Below are 22,330 nucleotides of genomic sequence, written 5' to 3'. Positions count from 1 at the left end.
TGCGGCAGTCAATTTGTACAGAGCAAGCTCCCACAAACAGCAATGAAATAAATTACCAGCTAATCTGTTTTTTTTAGTGATGTCGGTTGAGAGAGAAATATTGCCCAGGACACGGGGAGAACGCCCCTGCTCTTCTTCGTATAGTTCCACGGGATCTTTTATGTCCACCTGAGAGTGGCCTTGGTTTAACATCTCATCCAAAAGAGGGCACCTCCAACAGTGCAGCACTCCCTCAGTACTGTGCTGAAGTCTGAGCCTAGATTATGTGCTCAAGTCTCTGGAGTGGGACTTGATCCCACAAGCTTTTGACTTAGAGGCGAGAGTGCTACCCACTGAGCCATGGCTGACAGGAAGGGGAAAGTCACCCAGGGTTTCCATTCCTGATCATTATCCAATAGCCCCTGCTGGAGAGAGCACGTGTGTGGATATTTGGTGAGGTCAGTATTGAGCTGGCCTGAGATGCCCACCACTAACCCTAACCCTCCCCTCCAAAGGTTTAATAGCCTGCTGACACTCAGTCAAGGTTGCAGCTGAAGATTGCACACTGGGCAACAGGTGCCTGTGAAACCATACCTGGCAGAAGTTACTGATACGCTTATCAATTACTTCATAAAAGGTGATGAGTCGAAGAAGAGATGACGAGTCGAAAGAAGAGATGAATAAGGCTTTTATTAGCTAAGAAGAGACCATGCTTCTTCGTGAGTGACTGAACAAGTCTGAACGAAACCCACACAGTGGTGGGTGGAGTCAGCTGAGGCATGCCTCCATACACAGCGCCACCCAGAGGTGGCAATATACAATACAGTGGTTTACCACATTCACCCCTTGTTTAATGTGAAGTCCGGCGGGGTGAAGGGTACTACAAGTTAAGTCTATCAGGAGGCCTTGTCTGACGTCCTGATCGTCGTGGTAGCGGCGGTGGTGTTGCAGCATCCGACGTCGGGTCTGGTGTCTGGGTGGTTGGCGAAGATTCCTGGGGCTTTGGCATGCCGTCTGCAGGGGTTGGGTTGGGAGGGGTGGTGGGGGATAACAGTGGTAAGGGGGATAACGGTGGTAAGGGGGATAACGGTGGTAATTCAGGGGTACCCGAGGGTGCGAGATCTCGTATGGAGACCGTGTCCTCCCGCCCGTCTGGGTATGTCACCCAGGCATACTGGGGGTTGGCGTGTAGGAGGTGCACCCGCTCGACCAGGGGGTCCGTTTTATGCGTCCTCACGTGCCTCCGCAGTAGGACGGGCCCAGGAGAAGTCAACCATGCCGGTAGCGAGGTTCCCGATGTAGACTTCCGGGGGAAAACGAACATTTTCTCATGAGGGGTCGCATTAGTGGCAGTACAAAGCAGTGACCGAATGGAGTGGAGCGCTGCAGGGAGGACCTCCTGCCAGCGGGAGGTCGGAAGGCCCTTAGATTTTAGTGCTAAGAGGACTGCCTTCCAAACCGTCGCGTTCTCCCTTTCCACCTGGCCGTTCCCCCGGGGGTTGTAACTGGTGGTCCTGCTCGTGGCGATACCTCTTGTTAGCAGGTACTGCCGAAGTTCGTCGCTCATGAACGATGAGCCCCTGTCGCTATGTATATAGCTGGGGAACCCGAACAGAGCGAAGATGTCATTCAGACACTTGATGACCGTGGTACTGGTCATGTCTGGGCAAGGGATGGCAAAGGGGAAACGGGAGTACTCATCAACTATGTTGAGGAAGTACACATTGCGGTCAGCGGAGGGGAGGGGCCCTTTAAAATCGACGCTCAGGCGTTCGAAGGGGCGGGTGGCCTTGATCAGGCTTGCTCTGTCCGGCCTATAGAAGTGCGGTTTGCACTCGGCGCAGATTTGGCAGCTCTTGGTCATGGTCCTGACCTCCTCGATGGAGTAGGGCAGGTTACGGGATTTGATAAAATGGAAAAACCTGGTGACCCCCGGGTGGCAGAGGTCATTGTGGAGGGACTGCAGCCTATCACTCTGCGCGTTGGCGCATGTACCACGTGATAGGGCATCTGGGGGCTCATTGAGTTTCCCTGGCCGATACAAGATATCATAATTGTAGGTGGAGAGTTCGATTCTCCACCTCAAGATCTTGTCGTTCTTGATTTTACCCCTCTGCTTATTATTAAACATAAAAGCTACTGAACGCTGGTCAGTGAGCAGGGTAAATCGTTTCCCGGCCAGGTAATGCCTCCAGTGACGCACCGCTTCTACAATAGCCTGGGCCTCCTTTTCGACGGAGGAGTGTCTCGTCTCGGGGCCCTGGAGGGTCCTTGAGAAAAAGGCCACGGGTCTGCCCGCCTGGTTAAGGGTCGCGGCTAGGGCGAAGTCGGAGGCATCGCTCTCCACTTGGAAGGGGATGGACTCATCCACCGCGTGCATTGCGGCCTTCGCGATATCGTTCTTGATAAGAGTGAAGGCTGCACACGCCTCTGGTGTCAGGGGGAAGGAGGTGGCTTTGATGAGGGGCCTGGCTTTGTCTGCATAGAGGGGCACCCACTGGGCGTAGTAGGAGAAAAACCCCAGGCATCTCTTCAGTGCTTTTTGGCAGTGGGGAAGGGGTAGCTCCATTAGGGGGCGCATTCTGTCAGGGTCGGGCCCGATGACTCCGTTCTCCACCACGCAGCCGAGGATGGCCAGGCGCTTGGTGTGAAACATACATTTTTCCTTATTGTACGTTAGGTTCAGCCGTTGGGCCGTACGGAGGAAATTTGCTAGATTAACGTCGTGGTCCTGCTGGTCGTGGCCGCAGATGGTGACGTTATCCAAATAGGGGAAGGTTGCCCGCAGCGCGTTCTGGTCAACCATTCGGTCCATCTCCCTTTGGAAGACCGAAACCCCGTTGGTGACGCCGAAGGGGACCCTAAGGAAGTGGTAGAGGCGGCCGTTTGCCTCGAAGGCAGTATACTGGCGGTCCTCATGGCGGATGGGCAGCTGGTGGTACGCTGACTTAAGGTCGATGGTGGAGAATACTTTGTATTGCGCAATCTGATTGACCATATCAGATATGCGAGGGAGGGGGTACGCGTCCAGCTGGGTGTACCGGTTTATGGTTTGGCTGTAGTCGATTACCATGCGGCGTTTTGCAGTGGTTTTAACGACTACAACCTGGGCTCGCCAGGGGCTAGTGCTACCTTCGATAATGCCCTCCTTCAATAGCCGCTCCACCTCAGAGCTGATAAAAGCTCTGTCCCCGGCACTGTACCGCCTGCTTTTGGTAGCGATGGGTTTACAGTCGCGGGTGAGGTTAGCGAACAGGGGAGGGGGGGGGACTTTTAATGTGGAAAGGCTGCAGACTGTGAGTGGGGGGAGGGGTCCACCGTATGCTAGTGTGACACTCTTAAGGTGGCACTGAAAATCCAACCCTAGCAGGACGGCAGCGCAAAGACGGGGCAGGACTAGCAGTTTAAATTTTTTATATTCAGTGCCCCCTACTGACAGGGTCACCACACAGTAGCCGCTGATGTCCATTGACTGGGACTTGGACGCCATAGAAATGCGATGGTGCGTTGGCAGAATCGTGAGGGAGTGGCTACGTACCGTGTCGGGGTGGACGAAACTCTCTGTGCTCCCGCTGTCGATCAGGCAACTGGTGGCGCGGCCGTTTACCGCGATATCCATCATGGAGCTGGATAGATGGTGAGGGAGGGCTTGATCCAGCGTCACGGAGGCCAGTATGTGGCTTAGTGAGTCACTATAGTCATCCGCCGAGACGGTGGTCGGTTCCGGTGACGAAATGGCGGTTGAGTGCGTTGGATACGATGGCGGCGGATGCCATGCGGCCGGGGGTACACAAAATGGCGGATAAGATGGCTGCTCCCACGGCCCGCACGCTGCGCTGCTGGCTGGCTTCCCCTTGCAGGCGTTAGCGTAATGGCCTTTCTTCCCGCAGCCCGAGCAGGTAGCTGTCTTAGCTGGGCAGTGCGCTCTGGGATGTTTTAACTGGCCACAGAAATAGCATTTTTGGGCCTGGTTACTGGGCATCGAAGCAGTTCTTACCGGAGGCTGCTGTCTCGGTTGGGTCGCTGCAGCGGTTGGTGCCGGGGGCGGCGGTCCCGTGTCCCACGGTTTCGATTGCCATGTCTCGGCGCCGTTACGGGGGTATGCCTCGAGGTTTCGGTGGGCCTCCTCTAACGAGAGCGCAAGGGCAATGGCCGTCTTCAGGTCGGGTTCCTTGCTTTCTAGCAGTCTCTGCCGGGTGTGGTCTGACTGGAGGCCCCTGACGAAGGCATCACAGGCGAGTCCCTGCGCGTGCTCCACAGCCGTTACCGCTTTACAATCGCAGTCTCTGCAGAGTGCCAGTAGCGCCCGTGCAAATGCCCCTACCGATTCTCCCGGTTGCTGCCTGCGGGATCCCAAGAGGTGTCGGGCGTAAATTGTGTTCACTGGGCGCGTATATTGCCCTTTTAGTAGCTCGAGGGCCGCCACGTACGTATTAGAGTCCCGGATTAGCATATATACTTGATGGCTCACCTGGGCGGTCAAAATTTTCAGTTTGTGATCCTCCTCTGTAACCTGTGAGATTGCGAGGAAGGATTCAAAGCAGCTCAGCCAGTGTTCAAACTTGGCTGATGCACCCACCTCTTGAGGGTCGAGGTCCAGGCGTGGTGGTCTGAGGGCTCTCAGCAATGTCTGCTGTATCCGTTGCTGTTGTTGCTCCTCAGGTGTCGCCATTTAACTTTTAGCTAATAAAATTGATACGCTTATCAATTACTTCATAAAAGGTGATGAGTCGAAGAAGAGATGACGAGTCGAAAGAAGAGATGAATAAGGCTTTTATTAGCTAAGAAGAGACCATGCTTCTTCGTGAGTGACTGAACAAGTCTGAACGAAACCCACACAGTGGTGGGTGGAGTCAGCTGAGGCATGCCTCCATACACAGCGCCACCCAGAGGTGGCAATATACAATACAGTGGTTTACCACAGTTACTGCTTTTAAGAAAGGATGAGGGAAGAAAAGAGGAAAAAACTGGCCAAAAAAAAAGGGGTCTCGGCATAAGTGAAATAAACAACTTCCAATGCAGTATTCTAATTATATAATGTATGTATTCCACTGTTACGTGATTTGTAACAAAGATTTTTAGCACTGGAGTTTGGGTCTCATATAATGAAGTCTTATCTCTTCACATAGTGAAGTGTTTGTCATGTGACAAGCAGGACCACACGGACTGCAGCAGTTCAAGAAGGCGGCTCACCACCACCTTCTCAAGGGCAATTAAGAATGGGCAATAAATTCTGGCCTTGCCAGCGACGCCCACATCCCATGAACGAATGTAAAAAAAAAATGCACATGACAAGATCATGTTCTTTTAACCTTAAATTTTTTTGCTCATCAAAATGGAGGATGTTAGTACTGGGGAATGGGATGCTTCCCATTTCAGCCATTGGTTCCTATTGAGTACCAGCAAGAGGTGCAGGTCGGCTGTGTCACGTGAATGCCCTTTGTTTGAAATAGTGGTACCACAGAAAACTCAGCACAAGTTCTTTGGCGTGGTTTGCTGTGGTTACAGCTGCTGTTCTCTCCTGCTGAACTGTTCCATTTTTTTTATCCACAGTGAATCTAATTCCACCTAGGCTGTTATTTCAATCCTGCTTCTGGCATATGCAAGAGAACAACTATTTATCACAAGGTGTTCTTGACACAGATGCCGTATAAAAGGAATTGCATGATTCCAATTAAATATCCATTTTACTCTCATGTATACATGATGATGTAACTTACTTGTTGGTGGATGGGCACTGGCTGTGGCCGTATAATTTTTCTTCATTTCTTTTTTGCTTCCATTGAAATAATAACAGCATTTTGAAAGTCTTACGGAATGTTTTGTTGCATAGAGCATAGCACATGGGGTTGACTGTGCTGTTGACGTAGCACAACCAATATCCAAGATGCCATAATGACAGTGGTATACAGTTTGAACAGAATGTTGACACTAATACCATGATATTGTAAGGTGTCCAGGTGATAATGAAAGCTAGTAGGATGGCACTTAGAGTCTGCGCTGCTTTTTTTTCTTTGATCAAAACTAACCGTTTTCTCTTGGTGATCTGAATTCGAAGGTTTTGATCAAGATTTTTAATAAATGGGGCTTCTGGGTCGGCAGATGAGCAGGGTGTTATTTTTATTTCTGTGCAACCATTGCTTGCGTCTGGAGTTGATGAAAAACTGCCATTTTTATCAGCCAATTTATTACATTTGTAGGAAACATATTTTTTATCTTTCTGCATTCGTTTTTTTACGGGGGACACCAAATAGTTTTGATTTTCGTAATCATTCATTATAGGATGCTCTTCCAAGGACATCTTTGTGTCTTCCTCACCAGTGCACACATCATTCTGATTCTGTCCCTGAGACACTGAGCAGACTGATTTTGTGATAAGCCTTTCATCATCCTCTGATGTTGGGTAATTAGCAAAAGAAGCCATTTTGTCACTTTTTAACCATTCGTCTGTGACTTTTTGTGTGTGTGTGGATCTTAGAGTCACTGTTGTGCTTCTGTTTGAAGAAGACCATGATACGTGGCATCTTTCCTGTTTAGAGAGCTTGCGTCCTTCACAAGCAAAGCAGGACGTCAACAGAGCCTTTTTGGAAGAAGCAACTTCATTTTGTGACCCTAGATTTGACCCTTGAAGTTCTGCCAGATCCTTCGTGCGCCTTTCGGTTTCCTTATAGATACGGCAGTACAATATCGTCATCACCGACACAGGAATATAGAAAGCAGCTATTGCCGTACCAAAGGTAATAATGGGCTCAGACAAAAATTGAATCTGACATTCACTTGGAGGAACTGTTCTTTCTCCAACCAAGTACTGCCAGCATAATATTGCAGGGGCCCATAATATAAAAGATATTAACCAAGCAAGTCCAATCATGATACCAGCCCTTTTAGGTGTACGTTTAGCCCTATAAGTCAAAGGTCGTGTGATTGAGAAATACCGGTCGAAGCTTATAAGGAGCAAGTTCATGACAGAAGCATTACTAGCTACATAATCCAGTGCCAGCCACAGATCACACGTCAAATTTCCAAGCGACCAGTAACCTATTAGTATATAAGAAGCGTAGAGATTCATTGAAAATACGCCAATGATGAGATCGGCACAGGCCAGACTTAACAAGTAATAATTGTTCACAGTCTTAAGCTGGCTGTTCACTTTGAACGACACAATGACTAAAATGTTGCCTATTATTGTTATAAAGCTTACAATTGCAGTAATAGTGGCAATTGATACTACTTTCAATAGGCTGTGCCCCTCCTCTTGATTGGAGATATTACCAGTAAGAGATGTATTCTTAAAAAGATCTGATCCCATGATTTCAGGAACTGGGTAATAGCTACAGGAAGTTAAAAGCAATGGGCTTTACTCTGTTAAAGGCAGAGATGAAATGAACCTGGGACGATAATGGAATAATTTCTTCTGTAGGTATCTTTCCTGTTTGTTTCTTTGGTTCTTCTGAAAAAGAAAAATTGTGATTACTAAATTTGTCTCCTTTAGTAACCTATTGCTTGTTTTCCAATATCCAATATAATATCTTACAATTTCACATTTGATTGACTTGACTGGTTAAAGAACAGGAACTCGAGTAACCAGCACAATTTCAAGTGCATTTTGGGCGCAATTTCCTGATTGTGCCCAAAGTGAAAACACTAGTTCCTTTTCTTTAACTAGTCCCAGAACTACCACCAGTAATTCAAATGTCTGGTTTTTTATCACAGTGTGAATATAATAATGGTAATATAAAACACTTAATGCAGCATTATATAAAACTGTTATTTGGAACTGAACATGTTCCAGAAATGTTGCTATGCCACAGATACTGCAATAAATTAGTCCTCATCATAAGCAAAAAATGGTCTGTGCCTACAAGCTGATCATATTAAGATGAAACGTTATGAACTAGAGAAATTGCATCCAAAATGCAGTTGAAATTGTGCTGATTAGGTTACAGTTCAAGTTTCTGATAAAATTAATTTGCATAATCACAAACGTAAAACCTTCAATCAACCAGCGCAATTGGACAGTGTAATAGAACATAATCGTTTCTTTATTTTTCTTTCAATTAAACAGTATTCCTTGATGTATTTAAGAGTGGTAACCTGGTGCAATTTTATTAATACAGCTGAAAATGGGTTTATCACCAAAAATAAGCATTTTTAATAAGAGTATCCAGCTCTTCCCCCATGAGTTACCTGATTTAAAATCACTGAAAATGACTTTAAAAAACTAAACTGAACCATTAAAGTTTCATTGGTGTACACTATCCACTTTCTTAGTAAATTAAATAATTTTTGAGATGAAAAAACTTTTAAAAAGTGCCTACTAGTGCTTGTGCGCCTAACAAAATAAGAACAATTTGGAGAGCCTTCCCGAACCAGCGCAATCGGTGGAATCACACAATTTCGACAGGGAGTCGTGGTCAGTTTTGTGAGAAGAATCTGATCCGGCAAATTGAATCTTAAACCAGCATAAAAGATCGCAGAAAACATGAACGCAAGTGGTTTTGGGTGTAACTCACTTGCATTTAAAATTCCCTGATCTTTTGCGCTAGTTTGGTCTATATATAAGGTTCCAATTCCGAAAGGGGACGCGCTCCCGTTACCTGGGCACTGATTGATTGACAGGTACATTTTGGTTGAATCTTCGCAAAGCATAAAGGAGGCGTGACCGTGCCAGTAAGACACTGACTGATTGACACAGCAGGATGATCCAGGGGGAGAGGGCGGGGCAAACTGCTTGTCCATTGGTTGATTAACAGGAATAACAACAGAAAATGCTGGAAGAACTCAGCAGGCCAGAGAGAAACAGAGTTAACATTTCAGGTCTGTGACCCTTCATCAGAACTGGAAAAGGTTAGAGATGTAACAGGTTTTAAGCAGATGCAGATGGGATGGGGATGGGGAGGGGAGGGGAGAGGAGGGGAGAATTGAAGGAACAGCCTGTGCTAGGGTAGGAGGCAGGAGAGATTAAATGTTGCAAATGGGGATGGCAGAATAATCAACAGCCGCCTGAAAAATGGGGGCAGGGGTTATAGTCTGAAATTGTTGAATTCACTGTTGAGTCCAGAAGGCTGTAAAGTGCCTAATTGAAAGATGAGGTGCTGTTCCTCGAGCTTACGTTGAGCTTCATTCGATTAGGCACTTTACAGCCGTCTGGACTCAGGCGGCTGTTGATGATTCTGCCATCCCCATTTGCAACATTTAATCTCTCCTGCCTCCTACCCTAGCAGAGACTGTGCCTTCAGTTCCTCCTCTCCCTGCCTCAGCACCTGCTTAAAACCTGTTGCATCTCGAACCTTTTCCAGTTCTGATGAAGGGTCACAGACCTGAAACGTTAACTCTATTTCTCTCTCCACGGATGCTGCCTGGCCTGCTGAGTGCTTCCAGCATTTTCTGTTGTTATTTCAGATTTCCAGCATCCGCAGTATTTTGCTATTGTATTAGTGGTTGATTAACAGGACTGTACCTGTTGATTGACAGGACTGTACCTGCCCTGCCACACTGCTTCCCTCCCACTTTGCTGTAACTGGCCCAGGTTAACCCCAGAGGGTGGAAATGGACAAACTTTGCAGTAAGATTGCAGGAAAGCCCCGGGTCGGGAACCAGGAGAGTGGTATCTTTATGTTTCACTATCAACTCACTCCAATAGCGTCAAAAATCCGAATCTCCTCCATGACCAGTGATTAGAGGTCGGATGTATTCACACTTCCCCAAGTTTGCAGCAGTCCTGTGTCTAACAATCACAGCCTGCAGGCACCGATTTGTAATTAACAGAGTGCTGCTGCAACCCACGCCTACTTAAAGGGGCATTGTCTTCCAGGGAGTAAAAGTTGACCGATTTTTTTTTTACCTGGCTGCTAAAAGCATACAACAAATCATAGAGTCATAAAACATTCCCTCTGCCTCAGTCTCAGTGTCTGTCTGTCTGCCTCTCTCTCCCTTGTCTGTCTGCCTCTCAGTGTCTGCCTCTCTCCCTCAGTTTCTCGGTGTCTGCCTGCCTTTCTCCCTCAGTCTCAGTGTCTATCTGCCTCTCTCTCCCTCAGTCTCTCAGTGTCTGTCTGCCTCTCAGTGTCTGCCTCTCTGTCAGTCTGTCAGTTGTATTGATTTCTTTGTGGGTTCAATGACGACACATTGATGAAAGAGAATGTCTTTTTATCTAAAGTTTGTTTAACTAAGTTAACAGCATTACAGGAGACACCATCTTAGAGATCCATCTAAAATGAAACTAAAACTGTTTCTCTCACATGCCCTCTGCTGGTAAGGCATAAATAATCAATCAGGCAAATATGCTGGTAAGACATAATAATCAAACAGGCAAATACCATCACTATTTGCTGATATCATTACATCTCCCTTTCTTAAAACAAAAGTATTTTACTTTTATCTAACAACATGTATTCTTTGTATTACTCTGCATTTTAACTGTAACACTTAATGAACTTACATTATCATTATCAAGGTTTTTTAACCTTGTTTTGTGTGTTCACATGAAATATGTAAATACACTAGAACTTGAAGAGAGAATAAGATAACATTACTTCCTTCTATAACAAGAGTCCTTAAACTTGCTCAATGAGTCTCTCAGGAGGCTTCACGTGTCTTGAGGATTTTCTGATTGATTGTCCTTGAATCTGAGTTGTTGCCTCAGATGATGATTTCTCAGCTGTGTGATCAGGTTGTCCAACAGTATCAGTCTTTTGACCTGCTGAGTGATCAGGTTGTTCAACAGTATCAGTCTTTTGACCTGCTGTGGCTGGTCCCATGAGAAGATCCCGACGATTTCTTCGCAGCACAACACCCTCATCTGTCTGAATGGTGTATGATCTTGGTTGGACTTCACTCAGGACAGTTCCCTTCTGAGTCCATATGTTTGTTTTGTCTTTGAACCTTACTTGGTCACCAGTGTGGAGTTCAGGTAGGTTTTGTGTTCCTCTGTCATAGTAGTACTTTTGCTTTTCTTTCTGTTGCTCTTTGAACTTCCTCACTTTCTCCCCCTCTTTTGTTTTCAGGAGGTTCTCCGGGATGGGTAGGTTTGACCTTAGCCGACGTCCCATAAGGAGTTGGGCTGGTGACTTACCACACTCGAGCGGCATTGTGCGGTATACAAGCATGCTCTGGTAGAAGTCAGTTCCACTGTCTTTTGCCTTGTACATCAGTCTTTTCACTGTCTGGACCGATTTTTCCACTAGTCCATTGGACTGTGGAAAGTGAGGACTTGACGTTGTGTGGACAAAGTCCCACTCTTTGGCAAAGTGTCGGAAACTTGCATTGTAAAACTGGGGTCCGTTGTCTGTGAAGACCTCGCTTGCCACACCATGTCTGGAGAATATGGCTTTCATACATGTTATCAATCTACACTGATTGCTTGTCCTGACACAAACTGGTGAAATCTTTCACAGGCGTATGTGATGCTGAGCAGCTCCTTTTCTATTTGAGCATATCGCATCTCCGCGTCTGTCATTGAGCGCGATGCATATGCAATAGGTTGCCAGTAGTCGTATTTTTGCAGAAGAACGGCACCGAGCCCACTCTGTGATGCATCTGATGATATCTTGATGGGTCTCGCTGGGTCATAAAACCTCAGAACTGGTTCCTCTGTGAGCAGTTTCTTTAGATTGCTCCATGACTTCTCATGCTCATGATTCCATTCCCATTCTATGTTCTTTTCAGTTAGTCGTCTCAGTGGCGCCATCTTTTCTGAGAGGTTGGATATGAATTTACCCATGTAGTTGATCATTCCATTAAACTTCTGCACACCTTTCTGGGATCTGGTCTGATGCCCTCACTGCTAAGGATATCTCCCACGAATGTCAGTTCTGTCACCCCGAGCTGGCATTTCTCTCTATTCAGCTTCAGGTTTGTTTTCCTTGTTGCTTCCAGCACTTTTTTCAGTCTCTCGTCATGCTCAGTTCTCGTGGTTCCCCATACTATGATGTCATCCATTGAGGTATCAACTCCCTTCAGGCACTCATAGATCATATGGATAGTTTTGTGATACACTTCAGGAGCTGAGGCAATGCCAAATGGTAACCGTAGGAATCTGTATCTGCCAAATGGACTGTTGAACGTGCACAGTCTTGAACTTGCTTTGTCCAGTTTCATCTGCCAAAATCCTGATGATGCATCTAACTTGCTGAAATACTTTGCATTTGCAAACTGTGACATGATTTCCTCACGTGTAGGAAGCTTGAAGTGCTCCCTCTTTATTGCTCTGTTTAGATCTCTTGGATCCAGGCAAATTCTGAGCTTTCCATTCTTTTTGTCCACAACGACGAGGGAACTCACCCACTCAGTTGGCTCATCTATCTTCTGAATCACATTCAGGCTTTCCATCCTGTCCAACTCTGCCTTCAGTTGCTTTTGAAGAGCAAACGGAACTTTTCTGCATGGATGTATGACCGTTGGCATACTTTTATCTACTCTGATCGTGTGTTCTCCTGGAAGGCAGCCTAGACCCTTAAATAGGTCATTGTACTCTTTCATGAGTTCATCATAGACTGTCTCTCCTTCGCTTTCCACAACGAGGACTCTCTTTACCAGGTTCAGTCTCTCACAGGCTATTAAACCTAGTATGGCTTGCACATCCTTTGGCACCACGATTAATGCTAGCGTATGCTCTCTGTCCTTGTGTGTCACTTTGACAATGCATCTCCCTTTCACTGGTATATCAGTACCTGAGTATCCTGTCACTTTCACTTTTATTCCATGTATCTTTGGTCTGGGTCTAATTTTCTTAAAATCAGTCTCTGATATCACATTAACTTGTGCTCCAGTATCCAATTTAAATGGAATGTATATGTCATTCACTTTTAGTGTCAACATCCAGTCTCTTTTTTCTTTTTTGTTTTCAGACACAACATCCACATAGAACTCCTCTATCTCGCTTTCATCTACTGTATGGACCTTGCTTTGTTGCGCTTGGTTCTTACAGCAATGGGCATAATGGTTGTTTTTGTTGCAACTATTGCATGTTTTACCATATGCTGGACACTTTTTTGGTGGATGCTGTGTACCGCATCGACTACATGACTTTCGATTGCCCCTTTCATTTTTGTTCGCTGGCCACGCCTCTTTTTTCACATTGGCGCTCTTTTCGTTAAACGGTTTGTGTCCGTTCATTCTCACTGCATCCACGTAGCAGCTACTGTCACTGAACAGCTCCTTTGCCTGCGACTTCACAGTCTCTGTAGCCCTACTCAGTGCTATGGCTTTTCCCAGGTCTAGATTTTGCTCTCTTAGCAGTCTTTCCCTTAGACCATTATCTGGAATACCACACACCAGTCTGTCTTTTATCAGCGAGTCTGTCAGTCCCCCAAATTCACACGTTATGCTTCTGTTTCTCAGTTCAGTCACATACTGATCAATAGTCTCTCCCGTTTTCTGTACACATGTGAAAAATCTGTGCCTCTCAAATGTCACGTTACGTTTAAGTATGCAGTAGGCCTCAAACTGTTCCATTATTTTATCCAGCTTCATTTTGTCTCCATCAGCAGCGAATGTGAAGTTATTATACACCTCCAGCGCTTCATCACCCACGACATGTAAGAACACTGACGCTTTCATTTTATCACTTTTCTCGTCAGCTCCGAATGCCGCTATATACAACTCCAAACGTTGTTTGAACCTCCTCCAATTTTCAGCCACATTACCTGTCAACTGAAGCTTCGCCGGTGGGTGTAAACCTTCCATTTTTTACTTCGTTAGGGAGAGCTGATTTCACTTCAGATTTTTCCTCTTCATCTCTTTCAATCACTTCTGACACCATGTATTGATTTCTTTGTGGGTTCAATGACAACGCATTGATGAAAGAGAATGTCTTTTTATCTAAAGTTTGTTTAACTAAGTTAACAGCATTACAGGAGACACCATCTTAGAGATCCATCTACAACGAAACTAAAACTGTCTCTCTCACATGCCCTCTGCTGGTAAGGCATAAATAATCAATCAGGCAAATATGCTGGTAAGGCATAATAATCAAACAGGCAAATACCATCACTATTTGCTGATATCATTACATCAGTGTCTGCCTGCCTCTCAGTGACTGCTTCTCTCCCTCAGTGTCTGTCTGCCTCTCAGTGTCTGCCTCTCCCTCGGTCTCTCAGTGTCTGCCTCTCTCCTTCAATCTCTCAGTGTCTGCCTGCCTCTCAGTGTCTGCCTCTCTCTTAGTGTCTGACTCTCCCTCAGTCTCTCAGTGTCTGACTCTCCCTCAGTCTCTGCCTCTCCCTCAGTATCTCAGTGTCTGCCTCTCCCTCAGTCTCTCAATGTCTGCCTCTCCCTCAGTCTCAGTGTCTGCCTCTCTCCCTCAATCTCTGTGTCTGCCTGCCTCGCAGTGTCTGCCTCTCCCTCAGTCTCTCAGTGTCTGCCTCTCCCTCAGTCTCTTAGTGTGTGCCTCTCTCCCTCAGTCTCTCAGTGTCTACCTCTCCCTCAGTCTCTCAGTGTCTGCCTCTCCCTCAGTCTCTCAGTGTCTGCCTCTCTCCCTCAGTCTCTCAGTATCTGCCTCTCTCCCTCAGTCTCTCAGTGTCTGCCTCTCCCTCAGTCTCTCAGTGTCTGCCTCTCCCTCAGTCTCTCAGTGTCTGCCTCTCTCCCTCAGTCTCTCAGTATCTGCCTCTCCCTCAGTCTCTCAGTGTCTGCCTCTCTCCCTCAGTCTCTCAGTATCTGCCGCTCCCTCAGTCTCTCAGTGTCTGCCTCTCCCTCAGTCTCTCAGTGTCTACCTTTCCCTCAGTCTCTCAGTGTCTGCCTCTCCCTCAGTCTCTCAATGTCTGCCTCTCTCCCTCAGTCTCTCAGTGTCTGCCTCTCTCCCTCAGTCTCTCAGTGTCTGCCTCTCCCTCAGTCTCTCAGTGTCTGCCTCTCCCTCAGTCTCTCAGTGTCTGCCTCTCCCTCAGTCTCTCAGTGTCTGCCTCTCTCCCTCAGTCTCTCAGTATCTGCCACTCCCTCAGTCTCTCAGTGTCTGCCTCTCCCTCAGTCTCTCAGTATCTGCCTCTCCCTCAGTCTCTCAGTATCTGCCTCTCCCTCAGTCTCTCAGTATCTGCCTCTCCCTCAGTCTCTCAGTGTCTGCCTCTCCCTCAGTATCTCAGTGTCTGCCTCTCCCTCAGTCTCTCAGTATCTGCCTCTCCCTCAGTCTCTCAGTGTCTGCCTCTCCCTCAGTCTCTCAGTGTCTGCCTCTCCCTCAGTCTCTCAATGTCTGCCTCTCCCTCAGTCTCTCAGTGTCTGCCTCTCGCTCAGTCTCTGTGTCTGCCTCTCCCTCAGTCTCTCAGTGTCTGCCTCTCCCTCAGTCTCTCAATGTTTGCCACTCCCTCAGTCTCTCGGTGTCTGACTCTCCCTCAGTCTCTCAGTGTCTGCCTCTCCCTCAGTCTCTCAATGTCTGCCTCTCCCTCAGTCTCTGTGTCTGCCTCTCCCTCAGTCTCTCAGTGTCTGCCTCTCCCTCAGTCTCTCAGTGTCTGCCTCTCTCCCTCAGTCTCTCAGTGTCTGCCTCTCCCTCAGTCTCTGTGTCTGCCTCTCCCTCAGTCTCTCAATGTCTGCCTCTCCCTCAGTCTCTAAGTGTCTGCCTCGCTCCCTCAGTCTTTCAATGTCTGCCTCTCCCTCAGTCTTGCAATGTCTGCCTCTCCCTCAGTCTCTGTGTCTGCCTCTCCCTCAGTCTCTCAGTGTCTGCCTCTCCCTCAGTCTCTCAGTGTCTGCCTCTCCCTCAGTCTCCCAGTGTCTGCCTCTCCCTCAGTCTCTGTGTCTGCCTCTCCCTCAGTCTCTCAATGTCTGCCTCTCCCTCAGTCTCTCAGTGTCTGCCTCTCCCTCAGTCTCTCAGTGTCTGCCCCTCTCCCTCAGTCTCTGTGTCTGCCCCTCTCCCTCAGTCTCTCAGTGTCTGCCCCTCTCCCTCAGTCTCTCAGTGTCTGCCTCTCCCTCAGTCTCTAAGTGTCTGCCTCTCCCTCAGTCTCTCAGTGTCTGCCTCTCTCCCTCAGTCTCTCAATGTCTGCCTCTCTCCCTCAGTCTCTCAATGTCTGCCTCTCTCCCTCAGTCTCTGTGTCTGACTCTCCCTCAGTCTCTCAATGTCTGCCTCTCCCTCAGTCTCTAAGTGTCTGCCTCTCTCCCTCAGTCTCTCAGTGTCTGACTCTCCCTCAGTCTCTCAGTGTCTGCCTCTCCCTCAGTCTCTCGGTGTCTGACTCTCCCTCAGTCTCTCAGCGTCTGCCTCTCTCCCTCAGTCTCTCAGTGTCTGCCTCTCTCCCTCAGTCTCTCAGTGTCTGCCCCTCTCCCTCAGTCTCTCAGTTTCTGCCTCTCCCTCAGTCTCTCAGTGTCTGCCTCTCTCCCTCAGTCTCTCAGTGTCTGCCTCTCTCCCTCAGTCTCTCAGTGTCTGCCTCTCCCTCAGTCTCTAAGTGTCTGCCTCTCCCTCAGTCTCTGTGTCTGCCTCTCCCTCAGTCTCTAAGTGTCTGCCTCTCTCCCTCAGTCTCTCAATGTCTGCCTCTCTCCCTCAGTCTCTCAGTGTCTGCCTCTCCCTCAGTCTCTCAATGTCTGCCTCTCCCTCAGTCTCTCAGTGTCTGACTCTCCCTCAGTCTCTCAGTGTCTGCCTCTCCCTCAGTCTCTCAGTGTCTGACTCTCCCTCAGTCTCTCAGTGTCTGCCACTCCCTCAGTCTCGCAATGTCTGCCTCTCTCCCTCAGTCTCTCAGTGTCTGCCTCTCCCTCAGTCTCTGTGTCTGCCTCTCCCTCAGTCTCTCAATGTCTGCCTCTCCCTCAGTCTCTAAGTGTCTGCCTCTCCCTCAGTCTCTCAGTGTCTGCCTCTCCCTCAGTCTCTCAGTGTCTGCCTCTCCCTCAGTCTCTCAATGTCTGCCTCTCCCTCAGTCTCTAAGTGTCTGCCTCTCTCCCTCAGTCTCCGTGTCTGCCTCTCCCTCAGTCTCTGTGTCTGCCTCTCCCTCAGTCTCTCAATGTCTGCCTCTCCCTCAGTCTCTAAGTGTCTGCCTCTCCCTCAGTCTCTCAGTGTCTGCCTCTTCCTCAGTCTCTCAGTGTCTGCCTCTCCCTCAGTCTCTGTCTGCCTCTCCCTCAGTCTCTCAGTGTCTCCCTCAGTCTCTCAGTGTCTGCCTCTCTCCCTCAGTCTCTCAGTATCTGCCGCTCCCTCAGTCTCTCAGTATCTGCCTCTCCCTCAGTCTCTAAGTGTCTGCCTCTCCCTCAGTCTCTAAGTGTCTGCCTCTCTCCCTCAGTCTCTCAGTGTCTGCCTCTCCCTCAGTCTCTCAGTGTCTGCCTCTCTCCCTCAGTCTCTCAGTGTCTCCCTCAGTCTCTCAATGTCTGCCTCTCTCTGTCTCTCAGTGTCTGCCTCTCCCTCAGTCTCTCAGTGTCTGCCTCTCTCCCTCAGTCTCTCAGTGTCTGCCTCTCCCTCAGTCTCTCAGTGTCTGCCTCTCCCTCAGTCTCTCAATGTCTGCCTCTCCCTCAGTCTCTCAGTGTCTGCCTCTCCCTCAGTCTCTCAGTGTCTGCCTCTCCCTCAGTCTCTCAGTGTCTGCCTCTCTCCCTCAGTCTCTCAATGTCTGCCTCTCCCTCAGTCTCTCAGTGTCTGCCTCTCCCTCAGTCTCTCAGTGTCTGCCTCTCCCTCAGTCTCTCAGTGTCTGCCTCTCCCTCAGTCTCTCAGTGTCTGCCTCTCCCTCAGTCTCTCAATGTCTGCCTCTCCCTCAGTCTCTCAGTGTCTGCCTCTCCCTCAGTCTCTCAGTGTCTGCCTCTCCCTCAGTCTCTCAGTGTCTGCCTCTCCCTCAGTCTCTCAATGTCTGCCTCTCCCTCAGTCTCTCAATGTCTGCCTCTCCCTCAGTCTCTCAGTGTCTGCCTCTCCCTCAGTCTCTCAATGTCTGCCTCTCCCTCAGTCTCTCAGTGTCTGCCTCTCCCTCAGTCTCTCAGTGTCTGCCTCTCCCTCAGTATCTCAGTGTCTGACTCTCTCTCAGTCTCTCAGTGTCTGCCTCTCCCTCAGTCTCTCAGTGTCTGCCTCTCCCTCAGTCTCTCAGTGTCTGCCTCTCCCTCAGTCTCTCAGTGTCTGCCTCTCCCTCAGTATCTCAGTGTCTGCCTCTCCCTCAGTATCTCAGTGTCTGACTCTCCCTCAGTCTCTCAGTGTCTGCCTCTCCCTCAGTCTCTCAGTGTCTGCCTCTCCCTCAGTCTCTCAGTGTCTGCCTCTCCCTCAGTCTCTAAGTGTCTGCCTCTCCCTCAGTCTCTCAGTGTCTGCCTCTCCCTCAGTCTCTAAGTGTCTGCCTCTCTCCCTCAGTCTCTCAGTGTCTGCCTCTCCCTCAGTCTCTGTGTCTGCCTCTCCCTCAGTCTCTCAATGTCTGCCTCTCTCCCTCAGTCTCTCAGTGTCTGCCTCTCTCCCTCAGTCTCTCAATGTCTGCCTCTCTCCCTCAGTCTCTCAATGTCTGCCTCTCTCCCTCAGTCTCTGTGTCTGACTCTCCCTCAGTCTCTCAATGTCTGCCTCTCCCTCAGTCTCTAAGTGTCTGCCTCTCTCCCTCAGTCTCTCAGTGTCTGACTCTCCCTCAGTCTCTCAGTGTCTGCCTCTCCCTCAGTCTCTCGGTGTCTGACTCTCCCTCAGTCTCTCAGCGTCTGCCTCTCTCCCTCAGTCTCTCAGTGTCTGCCTCTCTCCCTCAGTCTCTCAGTGTCTGCCCCTCTCCCTCAGTCTCTCAGTTTCTGCCTCTCCCTCAGTCTCTCAGTGTCTGCCTCTCTCCCTCAGTCTCTCAGTGTCTGCCTCTCTCCCTCAGTCTCTCAGTGTCTGCCTCTCCCTCAGTCTCTAAGTGTCTGCCTCTCCCTCAGTCTCTGTGTCTGCCTCTCCCTCAGTCTCTAAGTGTCTGCCTCTCTCCCTCAGTCTCTCAATGTCTGCCTCTCTCCCTCAGTCTCTCAGTGTCTGCCTCTCCCTCAGTCTCTCAATGTCTGCCTCTCCCTCAGTCTCTCAGTGTCTGACTCTCCCTCAGTCTCTCAGTGTCTGCCTCTCCCTCAGTCTCTCAGTGTCTGACTCTCCCTCAGTCTCTCAGTGTCTGCCACTCCCTCAGTCTCGCAATGTCTGCCTCTCTCCCTCAGTCTCTCAGTGTCTGCCTCTCCCTCAGTCTCTGTGTCTGCCTCTCCCTCAGTCTCTCAATGTCTGCCTCTCCCTCAGTCTCTAAGTGTCTGCCTCTCCCTCAGTCTCTCAGTGTCTGCCTCTCCCTCAGTCTCTCAGTGTCTGCCTCTCCCTCAGTCTCTCAATGTCTGCCTCTCCCTCAGTCTCTAAGTGTCTGCCTCTCTCCCTCAGTCTCCGTGTCTGCCTCTCCCTCAGTCTCTGTGTCTGCCTCTCCCTCAGTCTCTCAATGTCTGCCTCTCCCTCAGTCTCTAAGTGTCTGCCTCTCCCTCAGTCTCTCAGTGTCTGCCTCTTCCTCAGTCTCTCAGTGTCTGCCTCTCCCTCAGTCTCTGTCTGCCTCTCCCTCAGTCTCTCAGTGTCTCCCTCAGTCTCTCAGTGTCTGCCTCTCTCCCTCAGTCTCTCAGTATCTGCCGCTCCCTCAGTCTCTCAGTATCTGCCTCTCCCTCAGTCTCTAAGTGTCTGCCTCTCCCTCAGTCTCTAAGTGTCTGCCTCTCTCCCTCAGTCTCTCAGTGTCTGCCTCTCCCTCAGTCTCTCAGTGTCTGCCTCTCTCCCTCAGTCTCTCAGTGTCTCCCTCAGTCTCTCAATGTCTGCCTCTCTCTGTCTCTCAGTGTCTGCCTCTCCCTCAGTCTCTCAGTGTCTGCCTCTCTCCCTCAGTCTCTCAGTGTCTGCCTCTCCCTCAGTCTCTCAGTGTCTGCCTCTCCCTCAGTCTCTCAATGTCTGCCTCTCCCTCAGTCTCTCAGTGTCTGCCTCTCCCTCAGTCTCTCAGTGTCTGCCTCTCCCTCAGTCTCTCAGTGTCTGCCTCTCTCCCTCAGTCTCTCAATGTCTGCCTCTCCCTCAGTCTCTCAGTGTCTGCCTCTCCCTCAGTCTCTCAGTGTCTGCCTCTCCCTCAGTCTCTCAGTGTCTGCCTCTCCCTCAGTCTCTCAGTGTCTGCCTCTCCCTCAGTCTCTCAATGTCTGCCTCTCCCTCAGTCTCTCAGTGTCTGCCTCTCCCTCAGTCTCTCAGTGTCTGCCTCTCCCTCAGTCTCTCAGTGTCTGCCTCTCCCTCAGTCTCTCAATGTCTGCCTCTCCCTCAGTCTCTCAATGTCTGCCTCTCCCTCAGTCTCTCAGTGTCTGCCTCTCCCTCAGTCTCTCAATGTCTGCCTCTCCCTCAGTCTCTCAGTGTCTGCCTCTCCCTCAGTCTCTCAGTGTCTGCCTCTCCCTCAGTATCTCAGTGTCTGACTCTCTCTCAGTCTCTCAGTGTCTGCCTCTCCCTCAGTCTCTCAGTGTCTGCCTCTCCCTCAGTCTCTCAGTGTCTGCCTCTCCCTCAGTCTCTCAGTGTCTGCCTCTCCCTCAGTATCTCAGTGTCTGCCTCTCCCTCAGTATCTCAGTGTCTGACTCTCCCTCAGTCTCTCAGTGTCTGCCTCTCCCTCAGTCTCTCAGTGTCTGCCTCTCCCTCAGTCTCTCAGTGTCTGCCTCTCCCTCAGTCTCTCAATGTCTGCCTCTCCCTCAGTCTCTCAGTGTCTGCCTCTCCCTCAGTCTCTCTGTGTCTGCCTCTCCCTCAGTCTCTCAGGCTGGAATTTTCCTTACCTGGGCAGGTCCGGTGCGGGCGGCTGGCGTGGTGGGTCAGGACCCCGTTGTTCTTTATATCGTACTCCTCAGAGCGACATTCCTTTAATGGCGCCTATTAAGGCATGCCAGCGCGTTTCCCGGCCCTATTAAATGGTGTGGATCTGATGACATCATCAACGACTCATTTCCAGCCGGGATATTTAAAGGAGCCTTGGCCACATTGCATTTGAAGGTTAATCTAGGAGTGCGCAGGCACTATCCCCATAAACCCGTGATTCCCTTAATATTCAAAAATCTATCGATCTCTGTCTTGAATATACTCAATGACTGATCCTCCACAGCCCTCTGGGGTAGAGAATTCCAAAGATTCACCACCCTCTGAGTGAAGAAATTTCTCCTCATCTCAGTCCTAAATGGCCGACCCCTTATTCTGAGACTGTGACCCCTGGTTCTAGACTCCCCAGCCAGGGGAAACATCCTCCTGTAGGAATCAACGGATTCCTATCTAAATCAGTGAGGTCGAGTCAGTTCAGTAAATTAACCGAATTTAATTAAACTGGTGAACAAAACAAAAACATGCAGGAGCAACAGCAAACAGGTCTATACAGTAGCTTGTTCCACGAGGTCTGAACTCCGAACCTCCCACCTCTGACGTCATGACGTTTCCCGCCACTCGGGGCACCACGTGACCAACGTGATGACATCATCGCGTTGTTTCAGGGTTTTTACAGAAAGCTTGTTTACACTCAGCAAACGGACATAGGTGCTGTAACATTGCTTTAAAGACAGTTATTCATTTGTACAGGAGTTCATTGGTGGTTTTACCACATGCGCCCCCCCAGAAGTGTCTTTAATCATCAAAGTCAATCGCAGAGGAGGTCGGACAATCCTGTCGGAGCGACTCCGATATTCCCGGAGAGGAATGGATGGTGCAGGAGAGGAGCTGGGCTGTGGGGCCGATGGGCCAGGCGTAGCAGCCGCGGGCAGTCGCCCACGACGCGGTGGCTGCGCTGTTTCGACTGGCTGGCCGAGGTCCAGGTGTGCAGCCTTGAGGCGGCCCACGAAAATGTAGTCGGGCGTCCCGCCGACGTCTACCAGAAAACTCTTGGCGCCCGCCTTCAGTACCCGGAAGGGGCCCGTGTATGGAGGCATGAGGGGACTACGGTGGGTATCGTGCCATACAAAAACAAATTTAGCCCTCATGAGCGTTGGCGGAACATGTGACGCAGGCAGTCCATGCTGTGAAGTCGGAATGGGCCGGAAAGCGTGCACTGCGGCTCGGTGAGCCTCCAGTTGTTCAGTGGCGGACCACGGACGCGTCGGCGACGGGAGAAACTCGCCGGGGACCCTGAGCGGCTGGCCGTAGACCAGTTCGGCAGCCGACGCCTGCAGGTCCTCTTTAGGCGCTGTGCGCAACCCGAGCATTACCCATGGCAACTTATCCATCCACGCGGTCCCTTGGAGGGTAACCCGCAGCGATGCCTTCAGAGAATGATGGAAGCGTTTGCATAACCCATTGGCCTGCGGGTGGTAAGCCATGGTGCGATGGAGCTTGGCGCCCAATTCTGAAGCCACGGCGTTCCACAAAGCAGAGGAGAACTGCGGCCCGCGGTCCGATGAAATGTCCGACGGCATGCCGAAACGGGCAACCCAAGACGAAAGAAAAGCCCAGGCGACATCCACGGAGGTGGTGGACGTCAATGGAATGGCCTCCGGCCATCTGGTGGTACGGTCGACGATCGTCCCCAGATGCGTG

At 49.7% G+C, this 22,330-nt stretch overlaps 1 protein-coding gene across 1 annotated transcript; it reads right to left on the bottom strand.

Annotated features, from left to right (window-relative positions):
• Positions 1–5,310: 5,310 nt before the first annotated feature.
• On the bottom strand, positions 5,311–7,463 carry LOC147109496 (muscarinic acetylcholine receptor M5-like). The gene has a single exon (XM_086004207.1). The coding sequence runs from the start codon at positions 7,286–7,288 to the stop codon at positions 5,696–5,698; it is 1,593 nt and encodes a 530-aa protein (XP_085860333.1). The 5' UTR covers positions 7,289–7,463; the 3' UTR covers positions 5,311–5,695.
• Positions 7,464–22,330: the final 14,867 nt, after the last annotated feature.

Source organism: Somniosus microcephalus, chromosome 12 (assembly GCF_052327205.1).
Source record: "Somniosus microcephalus isolate GS21.2 chromosome 12, FLI_Smic_1.0, whole genome shotgun sequence".
In the NCBI taxonomy this organism is placed as follows: domain Eukaryota; kingdom Metazoa; phylum Chordata; class Chondrichthyes; order Squaliformes; family Somniosidae; genus Somniosus; species Somniosus microcephalus.
The sequence above is the reverse complement of the archived record's forward strand: the minus strand, read 5'-3'. Positions and strand labels throughout refer to the sequence as shown.

Coding starts and splice junctions, on each gene's coding strand:
- LOC147109496 (XM_086004207.1), bottom strand. CDS start 7,288: ATGGGATCAGATCTTTTTAAGAATACATCTCTTACTGGTAATATCTCC.